The sequence below is a fragment of the Asparagus officinalis genome, chromosome 7 (genome assembly GCF_001876935.1).
Source record: "Asparagus officinalis chromosome 7, Aspof.V1, whole genome shotgun sequence".
NCBI lineage: Eukaryota > Viridiplantae > Streptophyta > Magnoliopsida > Asparagales > Asparagaceae > Asparagus > Asparagus officinalis.
Window position 1 is genome coordinate 25,900,684 of NC_033800.1, and position 22,116 is coordinate 25,922,799.

At 34.2% G+C, this 22,116-nt stretch overlaps 1 protein-coding gene across 1 annotated transcript in view; it reads right to left on the reverse strand.

The window, feature by feature from the left end:
• Positions 1 to 22,116, reverse strand: part of LOC109848472 (nuclear cap-binding protein subunit 1-like) — a 48,999-nt gene that overhangs the window by 10,221 nt on the left and 16,662 nt on the right. The window contains exons 8-15 of the mRNA XM_020417983.1: positions 19,689 to 19,755; positions 16,237 to 16,436; positions 10,861 to 10,931; positions 8,645 to 8,729; positions 7,373 to 7,441; positions 5,734 to 5,852; positions 3,217 to 3,355; positions 1,033 to 1,530 (exon numbers count right to left, since the gene is read on the reverse strand). Of these exons, the coding sequence (XP_020273572.1) occupies positions 1,033 to 1,530; positions 3,217 to 3,355; positions 5,734 to 5,852; positions 7,373 to 7,441; positions 8,645 to 8,729; positions 10,861 to 10,931; positions 16,237 to 16,436; positions 19,689 to 19,755 (1,248 nt within the window). The remainder of the gene's footprint in view (positions 1 to 1,032; positions 1,531 to 3,216; positions 3,356 to 5,733; positions 5,853 to 7,372; positions 7,442 to 8,644; positions 8,730 to 10,860; positions 10,932 to 16,236; positions 16,437 to 19,688; positions 19,756 to 22,116) is intronic.

Here is a 22,116-nt window from a genome sequence, read left to right on the forward strand (position 1 = left end):
ACCAAACCCTGATTGGGGTGTAACTGTGGGAAATGGTACTCTTGAAAAAAAAATTACTCAAAATCAACTTTACCCTTGTATCAAGATGAGATCCAAGGGGGTGAAATAACATGTAATGTTATTTATACAGATTTACACATTCCCTAAACTTCCCTTCACTTTATTAAAGTACCCAAACGAGGAGAAATAAGTTATACTTGGTTCTCCTTACTAAATTCCCAAACAAGTTTTGTATATTACCTTAACTTCCCCTAACTTAACTTATTCTATATTCCATTAATTTCCCTTCACTAGGGGAAAATCCAAACATGCCCTTATGTTTATTCTAGCAAAAATTTCAAACAAAGCACATTCTAATTAAAAATGATAAAAGCTTCTTCAATGTCATCTAGTAAGTTCAGCATAAAAATTGTAGAATTGGAAAGTCTCTAAAGTGCAACTCTTTGCTAGCTATAAAATAGCAAGCATTATACATTCTTCCAATAATAATAGTCTGTATAAATAAAGATAAATAAAAAAGGAAACTTGTGTGGAACTGAATAAAATATATTGGCAGCATAATTACAAAGAAGAAGAAAAGCAGGTAATGCTTCTAAAATAGACTGGACAACTACACTTTTCATTGTCGAGTTTACTTCCTAACTGTGAAACAATTTCTGTATTATCTTTCCATGTTACTAAATTCTTCAGCAAGCATGGACCCAAACTAATTCTACCAATTCAATCCAAAAACATATCTACCTTTTCCATTAATTAGATATTCATCATTGCCAAACAAACAAATAAACCAGATTATCAGGAAAGAAACATTAAGTTAAAGAGAGGAGAAAAGGTTAATCACAAGAAAAATCAGACGGAAAAACTAATTAACTTTTCTCAGAAATTTAATAGTGTCATGATTATTCTTTACATAATTATTGATATCAAGCATACAGTATGCAGCAACATTGCCATTTTATATAACTTAGAAAAAACTCAACAGGCAACTTTCAGATACTAGGTCCAAAAGGACCTCAAATAAAAGGGGCATACCTCCCATGGTCTATCTGAAAGATGGAAGTAGTTAACATTGGATGGAGAGAAAACCCAAGTGACAATTGCCAGATTTGATATGAGGCGGTAACCCATCATTCGGTCAATCGTAGTAGCGATCATTTGAGAACTACTCTTCCAGTAGGAGCTAACTTCCTCTATCAGAAGAACTTGACTATCATGATCAGGACAAAGTTTGGCAATAATTTGACCATATCTCTCAAGAACGGTAATTAAATGAGTGAAACTCTTCGAACCAATGTCCAAAAGAGTCTGGATTACAACTTCAATTGCAAATCTGTGGCCATGTGGTGGAATGATACTTTCTTCTAACCATGAAATAAGTTGTTGTACACTTTTTCTTGCCCTTACCATACTGCTAAATTCTGAAGAAAGTGCATGCCCTGTGTTTTCTCCACCATCATTGCTACTGTACTTGAAGTTTGGTCCATCTTTTGGAGGAAGCAACTCTTCTAGTTCTGGGGCATTTTCTACACTCTGTAGACAATTAAAGTACATAAAAAGCTTCAAAAAGAATTCCAAATGAGGTCCCAGTAGCAACAACACGTGAATGAACACACATATACAGACTACTAGGAATCTAATCTCAAAAAAACTTCAGCCATGTACATCAAGAACAATGATGCAGATCATCCATGCGATGATGTCACATGGAGTTCTTACAAGCCGTTTCTGAGAATTGGTTAGCATAGGAGCATCTCCCTGTACACATGAACTTGTATAGATGTGTACACACACACAAACACAGAAATTCACATGATACTATATATACAAGTATATTTATGTATGTACATAAATACTAAAATCAAACAGGTGCATTGCATAGAATAAAGGGAATGGAAAAGCATGCAAGGAAGAATAAGCATTTTACAGAGATCTCTTGAAGGAATCAAATTCCAAGAATAGAAGGGTAGAAAACTCACTTTTTGCAGCTTAACCAATTATATGCCCTAGTTACTAAATTGCAATTTCAACACTGGCATCATTACTTGCAATCCTTGTTCTTTTTTTCACTTACTGTGATCATTTTTTCTCATCATTTATTCAATCATTTGCTTGTTTCCTTCGAAATATGTGGCTCCAGGTATATGCATGCAAGAAAAGAGGTGAATTCTTAAACTACCTAATTGGTTATACATTTTCAGAGTGCTTTATAAGTTTAAATACAATGGATAAATATTCGCAAGTTGTAACTGGTCTTTAATCAATATCCTGTCAATTGTTTTCCACTCTCATCATTGTCCCCTGAAGACACAAAAATATGAGGGATAAACCTTCGACGGTAAATCAGTTGAAACAAGATTTTGTCCTATCAAGTATCAACTGATGTGACATCTCCCATTTATTTGTATACAACAGATTCCAAATTTTTCAAAAGGATCAAAATATGCTGGCTGAGTCAAAACTGAATGCTGATACGCTAAAAGTGAAACCTACTTATTCATAAACCTTTTCATTTTTTATATCCAAAAGTTTACATATGCACGAAATGATTAATTGATATGCACATATCTGATAAATATGGTCAGCAATCTTTCTGTATTTTCAAACTTATACTCTATCCTTACTATATATCACTTCTTATTTAACTTATGCTCTCTGGCTCTTTTATAAATCTATATTATATGCTTAGCAATTTGAGGATCATATGATTACTAACATGCAGATAGTATAACATTAATAGATTTAGTTACTGGAACCAATATATCTATTCCAAGCTATGCAATGGAAATTACCAATGCCTAAACATTCAGAATTCTATACTGTCTTGGCATGGACTACAATCCTTCAGAATTGAATCATTAACAACATTTGAACCAACAATGAAGTCAGCAAGGAAAAATAATATATGATAAGAGAATCTGTCTTTCTAACTTTTACTTGATTATCTTTTAGAAAGAAATGACTGCATCTTAGCATGCTACATGAATTCTAGAAAGCATTTAGCCAGCTATCAGATACAGGAAAGAATAACAGAATCGTCGTCTCAAATGATGTTTTTTTTCCAATTTTTCATGTCAAATACAAAATCAAGTTGCCTATAATCTCATAACAGTTCCACTTCACTTAGTGCAGGATTGCCTTTCCTAAGTTAAAATTGAGTGCCACGGATGCGATCTTCACTTATAATGATCTTTACAGTCGAGATTTCAGAAGAATTACCTGCTTAATTTTATCCCAATACGATAACCGGATTTCTCTTTCCAATACCTCTTGAACAAAAACTCGTTGAGGGGCCCATATGGGGAGGTCTTTAACATAAGCCCATTCTCCCCAAGGCCAAACGTGTTGAAAATTTGATCTGGAACACCATCAAAAACCAAAAATTAGTTATATATTCATATCTAGTATGTTTCATCAAACAATAAAAAGATTCCCAAATTTCCTAAAAAAAGGCCTTCGCCGTAATTGTTGTCTAAAGAAATCTCATACTCCTTGTATTCATCATATAAAAGGTTTGGTAAGATTAGTACCATTGTCCAAGAATCCAATAGTTAAAGGCCAACGTCGAGGTCATTAGAATGTAATAACAAAAAAAGAAGGTAACAGGTTTACGGTTGGTCTACCTCATGTCCCACTTTATTAGCATAAGTTAATTGAGAAGTTAGTCTTCAGATCCAAACAGCTTCTTCAGGCTATTGAAGAACTAATCACTTGACTATGCTCAATCCCAGAAAAGAGAAACTCATGTGCAGAATAATAATATTAAATATTAATATAAAAGTGTTACACCCCTTGCAAAGCGCATCACCAGATAAATACTCAAATTTCTAACTTTCGTTGAATTCGAATTCGATTCAAATAGTAGAGCTATATTTGAATCGAATACACTGGTAGTAGATGTTTTCAAATGGTAGATATTTGACTTGAGGTTTGTATCCTCATAGTAGCAAACCTTTCTCCTTTATTATTTTATTGGACTTTTTTCCAATATCCCCTCCACATTGTATTTATTATAGAATTAGGGTGGAAATGAACAAACAATTAACAAGTAGTCTGTCAATTGTTCGTCTAACTATTCGGTTATATTCGATTTGATAGTTCATTTAACAATAAACGAATATATTTTAGCATCTGATTCGTAAACGAATAGAATATAAGCAGATGTGTATTTGATTCGATTGATTATTAAACATTCGTTTATGTTTTGCATTTTAGTCTCACATTCGATTCATAAACGAATAGGATATAAGCAGATGTGTATTTGATTCGATTGATTAAACATTCCTTTATGATTTGCATTTTAGTCCCACAAAGTTAATTTACTATGAGCTCTATTTTTTATTGGTTAAATTAAGGGGTAAAATTGATAGAAGGAAATAAGTTGTAGGGCAAAATCAACAATTATAGTGATTTGGATGGCAATTTCTATAATAAATACAAAGTGGAGGGGTTTGAAGAAACTCCAATAAAATAATAAAGGAACGAGGTTTGCTTTTATGAGGATATGAACCTCAGATCAAAGGCCCATCAACATTAACCCCAAACCAACTGCGTTAACAGATGTTTGCAAACAGCTAGTGAATACCAGTGTATTCGATTCGAATATAGCTTTACCATTTGAATTGAATTTGAATTCAACGAATTCGAACATCATGGCATTCGATTCGATTCGGTTTGTTCCCACCCCTAATTATCTGTTCAGATACCTTTAATACATTGAACCTGCCATTCTTGATACTAAAACTTATCTTAAGAGTTTATATAAAACTATTCACATGAAAAGAGTTCAACCAGCAGCCTAATTAAACAAGCTATTATGATATTATCCGAATAAGAAGTATCTCATTAAGTTTTCATCTGGCTAAGGCTAAAGAAGTAATATATTCTTGATGTTAACGTTTCGAACTAGAGAAAAACTTTGAACGACAAACGTGAAATGAAGAATGAGTATTACTTATCAGAGATGGCTAATATTTGCATTTGTATTTCCAAGCATCCTATTACATATTAAGTGATGTTTCAACTCGGCAAAATAGAGCGATCAACTTGGTTAATAGTTTAGCAGTCCTTCGACATGCTAATCTTATAGACCAAGACCTTTAATTTGAAGGGGATAAGGGTACCAGTTCAATGCATATATGAAATGACAACAGTAAAAAGATGAAAAACAATTCAACCTTCAGAGGAAGTTAGAAGATTCCAGCCAGTGTACAAAAATGTTCACTCAATATTATACACTTTTTTCAACATCAATTAATTAGATTTCAAACAAGAGTCAAATATCACAGAGGGAGTCCCAGAAGGTTATTCAACTTATTCCAACTATTTCTTTTCACACTAGTATAGATTCTACAGGTTCTTGCATCTTGGGGCAATTGATAGTTTAGGCTATTGAACTGCATCTATTAAAGCCAACAAGATTGTCATGTATTTGACCATACATTGCAGGAAATACATCACTAAAGATGATATTTGGTAAGGAAAAGCAACATAGGCTAAGAAACTCCCGATATGAACTATAGACTTCATGTCCAGTTAAGTCATAGATTTGGCACCATGGTTACTGTAGATGAGAGGCTAAAATCCTGAAATTTCTTAAACGATGTGGTGAGCTGGACCCTTTATTATCTGAGAAATTGCAGAACATTCTGAATTTATGCAAAGCTGAAGAAAGATATGTTCCCTACAGCAAATGTTGAAGATGAGACACAACAAATATGAACCAAGAAAACATACAAGTGATGAGAAAACCATAATATAAGCCTTGTGCGACACTCCATATCCATATCAGCAATTCTGTCAAACAAAGCATGGACTGCTCCTATTACCACAGAAGGAAATGCCCCAGGAAGAGCCTAAAATCATAAAGAAGTTGTAGCATTTAGAACGCAGATATTTTGTTATAAAGATACACTTGTTACACTGGTGAAAGAAGTAATATGTTAATGACATATCGATGACAAGAAATAAAATATAGATTAAGAAGTGTAAGTGTAATCTCTAAAACTACCAAACTGAGAGGGTGTGCAATACATGTTTCAAAAATAATAGAAGGGCAGTCCATAATTTTATCAGGGAAACACATGGTGCATTTCATCTAAAACAAATTAGCATGTCATTCTTCTTTATAGATGACCTCAGCACACGTAACCACAGAACAAGCACCAATATAATACAAATGGTAGCAGGTTTATATGCAACACGTACGCTTCAAATCTAAATCAAATTTGTAAAAGACAATTGGTACAAAAGTTTCCCAATCACTCATGCATGGCATGGACAAACACGTACATATATTCATCAATATATACACGTACACATGCATGTGTACATGTACTGTTACTACTGTACGCATAATACAGTGTAGAAAAACACTTCCCTTCAAGAAAAAGAAAACAACCTACAAAAATACATAGTGGCTTACCCTAATAGTTGATTCATGTGTTCATCATAATCAATATACCATGAAACATATGTAGATAAAAATTTGTGCAACTTGGTAAATTTTCTAAGCTAAACAATCACTTATATTCTATATTAACTAGCCATTTATTTTCCAACCACTAGACTAATGGGCAACAATTCATTAAAACACATGATTTCTCTATCCACACATTTGATATGTATAGATCAAAATGACCCACTCACTGAGGTTGTCTGCCACGCAATTATAAGAACAAAGTTTATGTTTGTTCCTAGTAAAAAATAATACACAAGCACACATAACCATGAAATCCATGATTACAATAATAAGAATTTCCCCCCAAATTTTAGGGTTGGCCATATGAATCCTTTTTCTCCATTCAGCTTAAGAAACACACTATTAAACTAACATCGACAATATAGATTGTAACTGCCATGCTTGTTTTGGTCTATCAGCAGTCCTCCATTAAGAGGACTTGCCCATTCCTACTTAACCAATGCACTATTTGATCCCTGTAGTAGTGTCCAAACCATTGAGCAGACTTCAAATTTCTTATAAATTCGCTCCTTAATCATTCTTTAAACCAGTCTTTTAATGTATCACCGCACATCACCATCATTAATCTCATCTACCTCATTTAATTTATATCCATTCCATGACCCACAAAATACCCTAGGAACAGTTATGCACTCACTCATTCCATATTGTCTACTAGAAGTGCTCAAGAACTTATACACATAACTTGGATCACGAGATCAACTAATATTGGGCCACAGATGCATCATTGTCACCTACTGTTATACTAAGTCCTAATTAGTACATTAACAACCAAACATGAAACTTTGATAACTTCATACATTATTGAATCTGGATTGAACCTAAAGTCAATCACTACCACACAAACAAAAATAATAATAAACCAGTTCCTTAAGACGATAAGCATGAAATTACCTTGCAAAGATCAATAATGACCAATGTGTAGTATAATGGCTTAAATGGTGCTCGAGGTAGTAACAATAGCTGCAAAAAACAGTGTTAATAATATATTCACCAGAATTCTCTTGTACAGTGTATTCCATAATGGATAATGGAAAAGGCAAGATAATCCACAAGAACAAGAATCAAAGAAATGTATTTCATGCAAATCATGTAAATAAACACATAACAGAAGATAAATGTTATTAATCAGTAAGGTAGAAAAAATTATTTTGCCCAGCATATGTTTACAGAGTCACCATTGTGCATTTCTGGTCCAAAATATAAATGAACTAGCTTGGATGACCAATCAATACTACAGCAGTAAAGATTAATCAACTTGATCAAATTTTCTTCACTAACGGATTATTTTGCATTAGCTAAGATGTTCAAATTGGTTCTATAAGATAATATTTTATTTTGGAAAACTGTTCACACTTGGTTCATTTACTAGACTTGTCTACTGTATACTAAGGCTATCCATTGCACTTAATGGTGTCAGCTTCATTTAAGAACAAATTAAAAAATATAAACTGACATAGGCATTATCAGCCTGCAGAATATTTTAATAGGACACTTCCGCCTATTTAAAGCTCAACTGTCTGCTTAAATCATCAGTGTCATCCATGTTAGATACTTGGCATAATAAATACAAACATATCCATCCACATAAAACATATGATAACATAGAGAAAAGAGATCATACAAGTCAACACTTTTTGGCAAGAACATAAATATATTAATTGCTTTTCCCATTGTATTAAATACAATCTACAAATATATACTGTAATAGTTAAATATATGCATATCATATGGCAAATATATGGTATTTATTTCTACATTTTGGGACTATTGTACCTATGAACGGTATCACTGCGGGAATATGGGACTTGTATTTGGTCAACAGGCCATAGACTAAATCAGACCTGCTAGCATTTCCTTTGGCCAAAAAGAAAAAAATCTGCAACCCACCAGTCGTATAAAGTGGAATTTATATTAAGTTATTGATTAGCTGCTTGAATTTTAATTTACCGACAGCAGTAGGCCAGTAGCAAAAAGATTATTCCAACTTTACCCCCTCCATAGTCACCTCTATTCACCAGTGATTATTCAATGGCACTACCACATATATTCTCCTCAAAACACGACAAGTGATCAATCAGAATTTGACACAATAACAAAAGAGAAAAATGATACTAACGAAATCAGGAGAAGAAATATAATATTGGAAGGAGCAGCACTACACACCTGGGAAAAAATGGTCTCTGCCATCAGGTATTCATAGCGAAAGGGTACAGGGAGGCTCACCATGAAGGAAGCACATTCCTTGCGGCTATCTTTGCAAGAAATATATAATATAAAGATTAGATAAGTAAATTGGGGGAGAGAAATTAGCATATTCAAAAATAAACTGGATATGAGATATCAATGAACAGATTAACAAGCATGCAGCCTCAAAGTGCACAGTCAAATGGAGATATAGAAGGAAAAAAAACTGCATCTTACATATATACTGTCTTCAGAAGAAAGAAAAAAGAGAGAGAACTTCCAATACAACAATGAAAAGAAGATTGAACAGCTACAAAGAAACAATGCATATGCAATGACCAATAATGCCAGAAAGAAAGGTGCTTCCAGACTTATGTCTTCATGACCCAGAAATGTATGGCTTGAGAGTTTGAACTCTGAGATGCATTATCTGTGCATGAACTTTGTTTGGTTTTTAATTCATGTATTGCTCGCTCTATTGCCTTATTTTTCTGCACAGTAGAGAATAACTTGATCTCTGATTTGCAAAGAACTGATCTGTCTTGCCTGCTACCTCTAGAAGCAATAAAAATACATCTGGTTGGGTACTATTGCAGAGAAAAACTAGTCGCTGCAAAGATCAGGTCAAATAGATGGATATAAAGGAATGATCAAAATGGACTCGTAGGATAGGCCAGCTGAAAATCTGATTTGTCAGGCTAATTAGGCTAAAATGACGACACTCAAAATGAAGATAGGTTGTGTCCATTCAAGGTCTTTATATGATTAAGTTAGTTTGAGATGGGAGCCATATAAAGTCTTAGAGGATCATTCTACATTGCAGTGACATGTCGCTTCTGGAGAGCAATTTTCAAGATGCAACAGGGCCTAGATTCAGCTCTAAAATTAGGCTATATTAATTGGCCTCACTTCTAAGGCTGAGCAACATAGATAGGATGAAACAGTTGACAAGCTTTGATGTGTTGTTGTACTTGTTGTATCCTAGCTTCACATCCTCATATGGATGGATACATTTACCATTAAAGTCTGCTAATGGTCTTTCTAAGAATTGCTCCTGTGGTAATTTGCATATAGTTGTTTCTTAGCTGTTTGATTAGTTGGTGCTGGGAAGTTCAGGTCTCATAACTGAATCTCTGCTCTCTGCTTGATTACCTGATTGATTGCTATTGTGAGACTGGAACCTCATAACAGATCCCTGATCAGTGTTCCGCTTGTTAGGTGTCAGGAGGTAGGTATCTCATTAATTGATCACTTCGTTAACATGGTAATGTGAAGCGGAAGAGCAATGAGCATTGGCTAGTCTGGAACATGGTTAAAAAAGACCACGAGTTGAAAATTTTCAAGCTTAAGAATTCAGGCATACTCTGATATTTATGGCTGATTTCAAACTCAGCTTCTTCACTGTTCTGCCTCCATTCACCTCTCACGTCCCTGCAAGATTCCTTTTTTACTTGCGAGCATAGGAGACAGCTCAGAGCACCTTTTGAGGGCTCTTTGCAGCTGCTAGGAGCGACATTATTCATATAGAAGTCATCTAACATATTGTACTCCTCCACTTCAGACATCTTGACCCGAACAAACATCAGCTCTTTCCTTCCATTATCCTAGTGTCTTATGTGCCTTGTTATACTCTTCCCTAACCTCCTTAACCAACTTCGCCTCTTCTTCACCCTATTCAACATGCTTGACCCTTTCTTAACCTTTGAAAACACCTTCTGAAAGTGGAATAAAGTCCTGCAAGATCCAAACTAATTTCCAACCAAGTCAAGGTCCATCCGCTCGGGGATTTTTTTTTTCACCTGGTCATGGCTTTCCTTTAAAACTGTGTCTTTGGCTCAAATAAAGTCCATATCAAAGCTCATTGATACTTACAATGTCAAATTCATAAAAGACTATGTCAATGATGATATATAAAATGTTGTTTATTAATTATATGTTATATGCACCTAGTGTAAGCAGATAGAAAATGGAGCAACAAGTAAAAGGCGCAGATACTAATATTTACTAATTAGCAATTACTTAATACTTAAAGAAAGCAGATTCGGGTATTTTGAGTAGCCATTTACACCCCTAATCTGAACAAGTGAAGTGATTTGCCAAGGTAATATATTTTCCATTATTTCTCAATAGAACACTATACTTTAGTACCATGAGAAAAATAATGATGTGCGAACGTAGAAGTGAGAGTTACTAACCTCCCATTAAAAAAAAGTAACACGTCCAGTAAATATTCCTCTACAACAAAGCGATCAATAGGCTGCATGATCTGAAATATACCACGAGCCATTATATTTATAGCAAATGGAAAAAATGCCGGGTTAGTTACGGTAACGTACAACAACAATAGAGCTTATAGCCCAAATTTCTTGGGCCAGATACATAAATCCTACTCTTCTGTTCAGTTGCGTTGAGAGTTATGCCCTATACTAGGTTAATTATGGTAATGTATGAACAGAAGATATGTCAACTACAATAGACACTAAACAATAGAAGGCGCACCAAGAAATAAAACAATACTTTATTAACTAAGCAATACATGAAATACAAAGAATATGAAAATGGCACACCATAATTATTGTAATTAGCACTCACTTCTGATGGTATTAAATATTAATAATGAAAAATAATGAAAACGTGAGTGAAGAAAGGGCCGAATAAAGCAGCTCTTATAGAAGACAACAAAAGTTATAACCAAAAAAACCGCAAAGATGCTTCTTCAATTACACAATTAGAATCTAGACCAAGCAGTTGCAGATGATACACTTACATCCAATATTCCAGTTTATACATGCGAAATCATATATAGAGGACGGAATGCAAACTTTGTGAAAATTGTCTCATGAAAGAGTCTTAATTCTGCTAGACAGTGCATTCAAATGAAAAGAGAAGTACCAGCAACACTGTAAAGTTCTATGTTGCAGTTCTGAAACACGCAGAACCAGTGTTTTAAATATCGACCGTCATGTCCGAAAAGAGAAGTACCAGCAACACTGTAAAGTTCTATGTTGCAGTTCTGAAACACGCAGAACCAGTGTTTTAAATATCGGCCGCCATGTCAAACATGACGGCCGATATTGCGGATTCGGAGCCTAGCCGCCACGAAATTGTTGAATTTAATGTGTATGGCGTTTTTGAGGTCATGTCGGGGACATGTCGGAAAATAGCGGATATATCGGGCGACATTTCGACCATCAAATATCGGCCAAAATTCAAAAATATCGGTTTCACATTGACATGTTGAAATCATATGATTTGCAATATCTTTCACCTTCTATTTATGTAAAGTTTCACATTGTTTCTCATCCACTACCCATATGGGTGCTTGTTGTAGGTTTTAATTACTTGTTATTGCATGTGTTTTCTTTATAATGGAAGGCTATAAGAACACATGAATTTATTTGTATTAGGTGCACATATACTTCGGTTTTACTAGTTTCTTGTTTGGAGAAATGAGATATATAATAAAAATCCTGCAATTGTTAGTCGATGCAGTTAAGTAGTTTAGAATAGCAATTACGAGTTTAATTTTCAATTTCAGTAGAATTTTCTTTTTGTTCCTACTAGTATAATGCACGCGCTTTGTATGTGAACATTTTTTTTGTAATCTTTTTCTTTGAGTGTAAAATTATGAAGTGACTTTTATAATAACATAAATTCTTAAATTGAACAATTAATAAATCTTTACATTAATAAATAAAGTTGTGTATAAAGAATTGTATTAGTAATTTTTATATTCTGGATAATTATTATACTTTAATAAGAATTGTCTAAACATATACAGTTAAGCTGTTTTAATGTCTATTTGGTTTTCTATGCAAAAGCAAAAACTTGATGGTTGCTTGTGAAAATGAAGACCTTCTCATATGTACTTTTTCATATGTTTAGACAATATAATTATCAAGTATGTGAAGATTCCATTTATGATATTATATCAACCTATCCGATATGGCAATCCGATATTTTTTTCATGCCCCCCGATATATCCCCGATTTCCGCTATCCGACATGAATTTTGGCCGAGCGACATGAACCCGACATCCGATATTTAAAACCTTGCGCAGAACTGTTTAGAAGAAAAAAGATCACTTATTGGGCATAGTGTATGAGCTAAGAACATGTGTGATTGTACCATTTCATCCCGTACAAGCTGAAAAATTCAACCATATGGTGGAAATGATATATGAGTTGACAGTTATACTGGAACCTCCATTCATGTGTATAAGTGTGCTTATATGATCGATAACATTTTATATATGTGCATGTATGTGCTTTCCCAATCAAAGAAATTTACTAAAACCACATGTTGAATGTGTTTAAATTATACAAGAGTATAGATGCTCAACTACGTGCAAAATTATTTTGGTACTTTATTAAATGTGTGACAACTGACAGCATAATTCTTATATTGAGCTGATGCAGGACGCTTAGGATCGTTGATCTTAGGCTATCAGGATTTATTAAGTTCCTATGTTGAGCTGATGTGGGACGTTTGTGGATCATTGATCTTAGGCTATTAGGATTTATTAAGATCTTTTTTGTTTTGGAAAACTTTTATGCAATCTTTATGTTTGGTAGGATTTTCTTAGGATATGATGTTAGGATCTTCAAGATCTTTTAGATTTTATTTTATTAGAGATTTTATTTTGTTTCCTTAAGATTAAATGTTAGGATATCTGAGATTTGATTTTATCTTGCTCCCTCAAGAGTTATCTTTTGTTTTCTTTAAATAAAGATCTAAGCCTCATTGAGAAGGCAGGCCATTGAATCATTGATTGATAAATATTTCAGTTATGAGAATTCTCTCTTGAGCCAGTGAAGTGTTCTTTGGCATGTGAATTGCCTCTTAGGATGTGAAGCCCTTGGGTCTGAAACCCCTAGGTGTGAAGCCCAGTTATGGTCTAATTCTCCATTTTAGAGCTTACCCCTAAGATCAAATCTCATTTCCATTCTCAACTTTTTACTCCGACATTCTCTCGAAACCCTAATCCTTAAAAAGATCCCACCAAAAAATCAAGATAAATAAAAAAAGGATATTGTTAATGGATGAACAATAACATGTGTACCACCTATGTGAGCATTAATTTTGTTACTATTCATCAACCCTCTTCTTGATATCAACCCCTCGCGCCTCTAAGCTGACTAGATCAAGCCATGCCCAAGCTTCGACGAGCCCTGATGAGCTATCTGATCGAATCGAGTACCACCATTGTCACATCTCAATCGACCCTTGATGAGTTATAATCTCTCCCCACCAAGGCCTTACGACGACATTCGAGGTTCAATTAGCTCCCCCATCATATACGAATACGGCTCTGAAAAGTCATCAAAGATTTAAAAATCTACTCACTCCCTACTTTTAGATCCCGATCAGACTCGGGTACCTGCCAATATTCGCAATATTCAGAACCTCGAATTTTCCAACTAAATCCAGATTGGTATTGAAGGAAACACATTCACGAGCCTTCTACTTTTGGACCGGAGCACGCACTCCGGTCCGCATCATGATCAGTTGAAGATTGTACCTCAAGAACTGAAATTGCTTTTTGAGACACCAGAATTAGAGAGCAAACAAAAACCAATCTAAGGTGATGTCAGTGTTTTCAATGCGCGAGGCGCAAAGTCGGTTTACATGCACATGCGCGAGGCGTAATGCGATGTGCGCGCCCGAGCTAAGCGAGGTGCACTCCAGTCTCCAGACCACAAAATTTTTTAATATATACAAAATGAATGAAAAAATATATATATTTGTAAAATTTCACATAGAAAATATTAAGGACTCAAGATAAATAAAATATATACTACCAAATCACAAGATAAAGTTTTAATCATTGAAGCAAATCAAGTTGTCCATCAAAACAAAGCAAATAAGTGGCAAAATAATAGCGTAATGACTCTAATCATCCTCATTAACATCATCATCATCCCCTTCAAAGAGAATATCCTCCCACTGTTTTAAATATCGGCCGATAATCGATATTATCGGTCAAGATATCGGATTTGGGAGCTCTCCGCTAGGATAATTTGGATTTTTAATCGGTTATCGTTTTTCTAGGTTTATCGGCGATTTATCGGCGTTATCGGCACTTATCGGCCGATAAGTAAGACTTTTTTATCGGGATTATCGGCTCATTTTAACTAACATTATATTTTTTTCAAGGCTATGATGTAAGTTTCGCTTTCTACAATTGGTTAATGATTCTAAACATGATGATTTATATTTTGGTATGTTTATATTTCATTAAGCATGATTAGATTATATTTTTTAATTGTTATATTATATATACACATCATCCAGTATATCACTCCGATAAATACTACTTATCCCCGATATATCCCTAATTTTCGCTATCCGATAAGGATTTTGGCCGTCCGATAAATCCCCGATAACCGATATTTAAAACCTTGTATCCTCCTCTTCAGTCAACCGATTCAACACAAAGTCTAAACAAACTTTAATCATTAGCCTATTATTAATTCAAAGTAGTCCACAAACCAAACTTTAATAATTGCCTATTATTAATTAAAAATCAGTTTACTGGCTTGCTACCTCAAATCATTAACAGTCGAACATTCAAAAACATTGCTTTATAATTAAACACCCAATAGTATCTTAATAGTTAATAGTTCACGTGAGAAGAAGAAAAAAAAGGAACGAGAGCAGTAGCAGCAAGCATAGAGAACTGAGGTTGTATCAGATCAAATTCAATATAAAAAGGGAAAAACCAAGCAGAGAAGGAAAAGCAAAAAAAGGCAAACAAAAACAAATGAAAGAAAGAGAAGAAGAAAATACATCAGTTCCAATTTTCGATCACTGCTCGCCGTTTTTTGCTCGTCGTTTTCCGCCCGCAGCCATAGGGAGAACACCGAACATGAAGAGAAAGGGAGAGGGAACGAAGTAAATGAAGCTCTAATTCTTTGTTGTGGGTTAGGTTAGAATTGTTTTGGGTTTAAGCTAGAGTCGGGTTTGTACCCGATAACCCGTTTTTACTAATTCAACCAAACCCAATCGCTGATGAAGCCTGAGGTGATCGACCGGCCCAAGGCACAAAGCGCTACGGGGCGCTCTGGGGCGCACGCTTGGTGTAAGCGTAGCGCCCACACCTTATGCAGGGCGCTACGCCACCGTGCCGTAGCGCCTTGCGCCCGAGGCGAGCGCTCGAGAGCGCCTTTAAAAACAATGGGTGATGCCTAGATATTTACTAGCATAAATGGGAAGAAACGTAAAGCTATTTCATATAATGCCTCGATATGCATGCAATGTATGTGGTTAAAGAATTGGAGTGCATGAAACTGTACTCAACTATATGTAAAACAATATCCATAAAGAGATGGTTCTTGACCTGATAATTGGGAAATAGACTAGTAAGGTGATCAAGGAAAACCACAGAGCGAAGATGAAAAGCAGTGGTCAAAAAAGGGAATCTCATGTTTGCTCATAGCATACCCTCTTTGTTATATTTATTAAGAGAATGAATAATTAATAAAGATAAAATAAGCAAATAAGTACACTCTGTAATAGATGTACAAGAAAAAGATTTTACTTGTTTAACTTCAATATATAGAAAAATATACCTCAGCTTTACTGGAAGGAAATATGTTGAGCCTATGAAGCCTTTGTGGGTACTTCAACATAGCTTCATACTTTTCTTTTTCAAAAGCAATTGCAGAACGTGATGACGAGATAGCAGGTAACTCCGGACAGCTAATAGGAGAAAGACCATGAGATGATCCAGCCACCAACTGCGACTCAAATGACAAGTGTGGTCTTGGAACTAAAACAACATATAGCATACTTGGGTTTAACACCAAAAAAAAACAGAGATGTACATAATGACAAAGGGTATAGAGAATTCAACAGTTCAAAATATTGTTTTCAAGACAAAAACATAATATTGTATCAACAGCGGAGCTACTAAATAAAGGAACTTACATCATATTATCACACACAAACACATTAAAAAGAGAACACAACAGATAAAAAGAGAGACGACTGGTTATTTCTAAAACATTGCAAGAGCTATACATGAGGAAATTAAACCAAAGAACAACGGGAACCAATATTGAGCGGAAAAATAAAGAAACAAAAGCAAACATCATGATATTAGATAACATGTAAAACTAGCTGGGAGTTGAGAGTTTTAGAAATTTACTTTTACTTGAATGTATAGGTTATTAAAACTTCACAAGGACATAGACATGGAATATACAGTTCATTACAGCGACTTTTCTTCTTGTGAAAACTAAGCATTTAACTTGGAAAAGGGAATATTTGAAGGAGGTGTTAGTCAATCAGAAGATTCAGAATTTTTCAACTAGAACTGGGATAATTGTTGAAGTGGGACAGTTTATTGCAATAATAGTGGATAATTTTTGGAGGTAGAATATTTGGTAAAATGACGTGAGATATAATCTGGAATAGTCAACAAGTATGTGATGTATGTATTTTACTATTATACCAAAAACTATTTCCTACTACTATTAACTAATAAATATTTAAAATATACAATAGATCTTTACAAAGAGTAAATACTAGCAAGGTTATAACAATATTGCTAATAATATTATCATAAAAATCATATCAAATGAATTAGTTTGACAATAATTATGAAATATAAAGTAATACAACAAAAATCTTACTCATTACAAATAATATTCAATTATACGAAATAGCACAAATAACTAAAGTTTTTGAATAAAGACACAAATATCATACAAATATTTACAGACTTGTATTCAAATACTTTTTGGCACAAGATAAATTACATACTTAACAATCTGCTACTTGATAAGCAAAAGACAAAAACTAATAACAAATTCACGTATGGACTCTCAGTATAGCATACAAAATAAAAATGCAAAAATCTTACAACTTTGATTTGACAGACTAAATACGCTACATAATAAGTACATTATTAAATCGAAAAAATTATACAAAACATTTGGCAGGTCTGCATTATTTTTATTTTTTCCTAAATTTTGATTTCCAAATTAATTTAGCCTTGCACCTCCTTCCCCAACACCCTCCCCCCCCCCCCCCCCCCCCCCCCCCCCCCCCTCAAAAAACAGCGTTCCTACTTGTACGCATGAACCTGAATTGACCCACCCTTTGCTGAAAACCCATTCGAACCATGCCACCCTCCAAAACCCACCTTCCCTCAGCTCCTGCATCGTCTCACCACCGCAACGGCATCAGCAGCTACCTGTATCCTTCCAATTGATTAAGGATCTCTGAGTCATTTTATACAAGTCTAATATTCAGTAAAAAGATAAGATAAAAGTAAACGAGATAAATGGATATCTAAAAATGGGGAGACATCCTAATCAATGACAATGGTGGTTGCCAGAGGAAGACGGAGAAGAGAAATGGAAGATGAAAAATAAAATAGTCAGAGAAGCGATTCTATATTTTCCTATCTGTTCTCAACTACTACGTAGGAAAATTTCAGGGACTAAAACTCATGCTCATTTATATAGGTATGGTAATTAGTAATTATTCTAAATTTTCCTAGTTCTAGATTTGGCATTGTCCTATTTGATTAACATTTTAAAATTATACCCAATTCTAATTGACCCACACAGTAAAATTGTATCGCAAATTATCACATTTCTACTTTTCAGTTCTAATTCACTAACACACCAACCAAAAGGCTCACTATGTAAATTTGCAAGCAATAAAGAAGATATTATTGCTTTAGTCTTATCTTGAAAATTTTAAAATGCAACCAAATTGAAACAAAATACTTTCTGAAAATTGACGTATAAAATAGTGCATGGATGTTACTATTGCGTGTGCAGAACTTGTGCAAAGGAAATTAAGAAAAAAGGTTTCTGAAAATTTTGATCTGCGGAAAGATCATTAAAGAGATAATTTATTGACATTACATAATTTACATTGCCAATTGAATAGGAAAGGCTATGAAATAACAAGACAATGGTAAATATCAGACTATATCATAATTTCACAAAATAGTGTTGCCTACAAAACTTCATTCCACATTTGTTACTACTTTCACATGACGTTGAATACGCCCAGAATGTCAGCAATTTATAATAATTAATAAGCTCGATGAATTCAAGACCAACAAAATATGTTGGAAACAATGCAAGTTGCTTGTAGCTCAAGATTCATCATGAGGATGCAAGCAATAGAAAAAGAACACCATGCACAAAACTTATGTCAACATCATAACACTGTAAATGTAAAACCCAAGCTTCTAGTTAGCTCCTCATGGTCCTACATCCCTGTAAAAGAACAGACTAGTAGTAAACAGGTTTGCATGCTTGTTATTCATATTATAATCCATGATTGCAGTAATCATATTTCAGCTCTTCAACCAGTTTATTCGGCTCATTTTTTCTCATATGCTTTCTAAGGGGTCACTGGCGGATCTCATATACCTTCCAGTCATGCACAGAGATGGCTAATAACAACTAAGGAATTATAACTGGGTTTCTTAGCCTTCTCACTGGTTTTTTCGGCCACATAGGGTAGAAGTATAACATTACTTCCCAATCCAATGAAGCACAGTACTAGTGAATGCTACAACGGGTTAGGTGGGGTTTAACACCTCATCGACCGAAGCACTGCCTCCGAAACACCTATACATTACACAACAACAAGGCTGCAGACAAAAAAGAACCACGAGTTTTTCTTCAAGCTCATTAGCTTTCTAGATGCATACAACTTCAGTCTTTGAGCTCCAGATAGCATCTTGAAAAATGAGTGACATAATAAAATCTAATGAACAAACTATTATAATGATAGTATAAATATCGTCTCAACTTTAATAAAAAGAGAAAATTGTTACCACCCCAAAACAAATGGGGATGTTCAACTCCAGTATTAAAGCTTACCACAAAAACCTCTCTCCCAAATTTATGGGCTCGGCATTGAAACTCACAAACAAAATATAAATAAATGTAAGACAGATAGTCTAGTTCAGCATAAGAAAATAGATAGCTAGCTACACATGAAAACATATGGACAAATAATTGCATGGAATTGAAAACTCAGAGATGCATACCACTTTCAGCTTTCCAGCCATTACTAGAAAGGACCTGTATGCGGTCCCATAGATCTTCTAGAAAATCCTGGTGTAACATAGAAAGATATTACTAAGTGACAGATCAAATAAAATTTTAAAAACTACCTTGATGAACAAGGAATATAGAACAAATGTTTTCATGCTGCCTTGTAAGCAATTCCAAATATTCTTTCAAGTTATTCAGTAGAATATAACCCCAAAAAATAATAGTTAATATGCCAAAGAGACAATGAGCATGATAAGAACTGTTTACGAACAACATGAACAAAGAAAAAGTTGCTAAGAATAACATCATAAAATATAGAACAAATCATTCCAAAAAATCAAGTATACAAATCCAACCAAGTTCCATGTCTATTAAGCTTTGTTCTTCACATTCTTACAATGCCAAAGATATCTATTTCATATCCCTCCTTATAACTTGCAGCAAGGTTAGGCTTTTGACTCTTGACTAACTACTAAGCAATAACACAAGTATCATTTCTTATGGGGCCTATTAGTTCATTGGAGATACTTGTACCCTATAACCATAAGAATAGTTTTTCATTCGCACTGTTCCAATATGTGCAAAACCCCCACCTTCTTTTCCGAAATCATTTCACCATTTGCTTCTTAGTGTTAAGATACCACAACCTTAAAAATAAACGTAAACTGAATCCACCATATCTCCAAGCACCAAATTTTGATTCGCAAAATTCTTAACCATAAATTTGAGACAAGGTAATTGCAACCTGGTTCCTAAGTGTTGCTCAATCACCACGAAGAATTCCATCCATGACAATATTTTCTCTCTTATGCAGATCTAGAAGACAGATTTGCAAAAAAAGAGAGCTGATATTCGCTGTGGTAAGCAAATGGACTATGACCATTGCCTTTTTCAGCTGGTCTTGCGTGACCAAAAAAGAATCCGTTAGAGCTACTTACTTTAGACCTATGTTATATAGTGAAAAATCATAATTTAAATTTCCAAGGCTTTGATCAATACATAAAATGGCTAAAGAATCCCCATATTAACGCTTACAAATAATCTAATGACATGACAAGGGCACAAAAGATCACCTAAAATCTTAATGTTTTAAAATGAATAAATCATCAAGAATCATTTGGATCCTCCAACTGACAGACCCACCATGCCAATTAATAGGTGTATCAGATGTTGCCAATGATAATTATTTCACTTCTTTATGCAAAAATAATAATAATTTGTGACGAATTTATATGTTCAGTAAGCAATTTGGAAAAGGAATTTAAGAGAAGAACACGTCAAAAAGTCATGCCAGGTCAGTTGACTTATCTAAACCACAGAAGCCAAAGTCCTCTCATCAGATCACTCTTTTACCTCCCTCCAATTTTTCGTCCTGCAAATACTATGAATATTTATTTGATCGAACTTACGTTTCTAATTTTCTCCCCAGGACCCTATCTAAGCTTTCTTCCTCGTACATCCGTTCTTATTCAAATTTCCCCTAGTAATCTATTTTAGATTGATTTTCATAACCACTTAAAATTTAAAAATTAACAAACATCTCATCTATTTTTTTTTAAATCTAAAAAAGCTAGTTTGAGTAAGTCTTCAATAGGAGTTATCATAAGCAAAAAAAGCAATACCAAAATCACCTTATGTGAACTCACGATTAGCATAAGCAGTACATGAGTTCTTCTTTGAAGCATTAGGTTTTCAATATGATTTATAGCCTTAATCTTATTTAAAAGGGTTTAAACTTTAAAGGCTTGTCACAATATTACCCAAATTCAAGTTTATACAAATAACTGAAGGATCCATACATAGAAGGTTACTTCAAAATCTTAATTGATAGTCCCTAAGTGTATAACTCATTAAGATCATTTGGAATGATTTAGATAATCCATCATGCCATTTTCCTGTTGTATATGACTTTTCAAAAACAAACATTCTGTGCATATGGATTAGTCTATAAGACCTTCAATGTAATTTTCAACTCTAATCTTCTGTAGAAACTTTGGATATGCAACTATGATGATAGCACAGGGTGTCCATGCGTCAGGTTTTAGAGTGAACCTCTTGGCTAGTGACTCTCTTTCTTTCTACTTCTCGTCCGAGTTTTAGAGTTTTGAATCTCAAAGAACAAAGTTGTTTTCCAAATCATACAGATGACTGTAGCTTTTAGAATTATAGTTTTAGCAAAAACGAATTTTTATTTTTGGTGTTTACTGTTTTCTTTTATGATAGTAGGTCATGACTCTGAGAACCTAATGTTCTTAGATTTTTTTTTTTTTGGGGCATTACTTCATGTGGGTTAGTAGGACTTATACCTGAATGAGAATTTCCTAGAACCTTTAGCAGTAAGTATATTATAGTCAAATTGAACTCAGCTGATTATAGGATAAAAATTCCAATTGAACCTTCAATCTAAACAAATCTAAACAA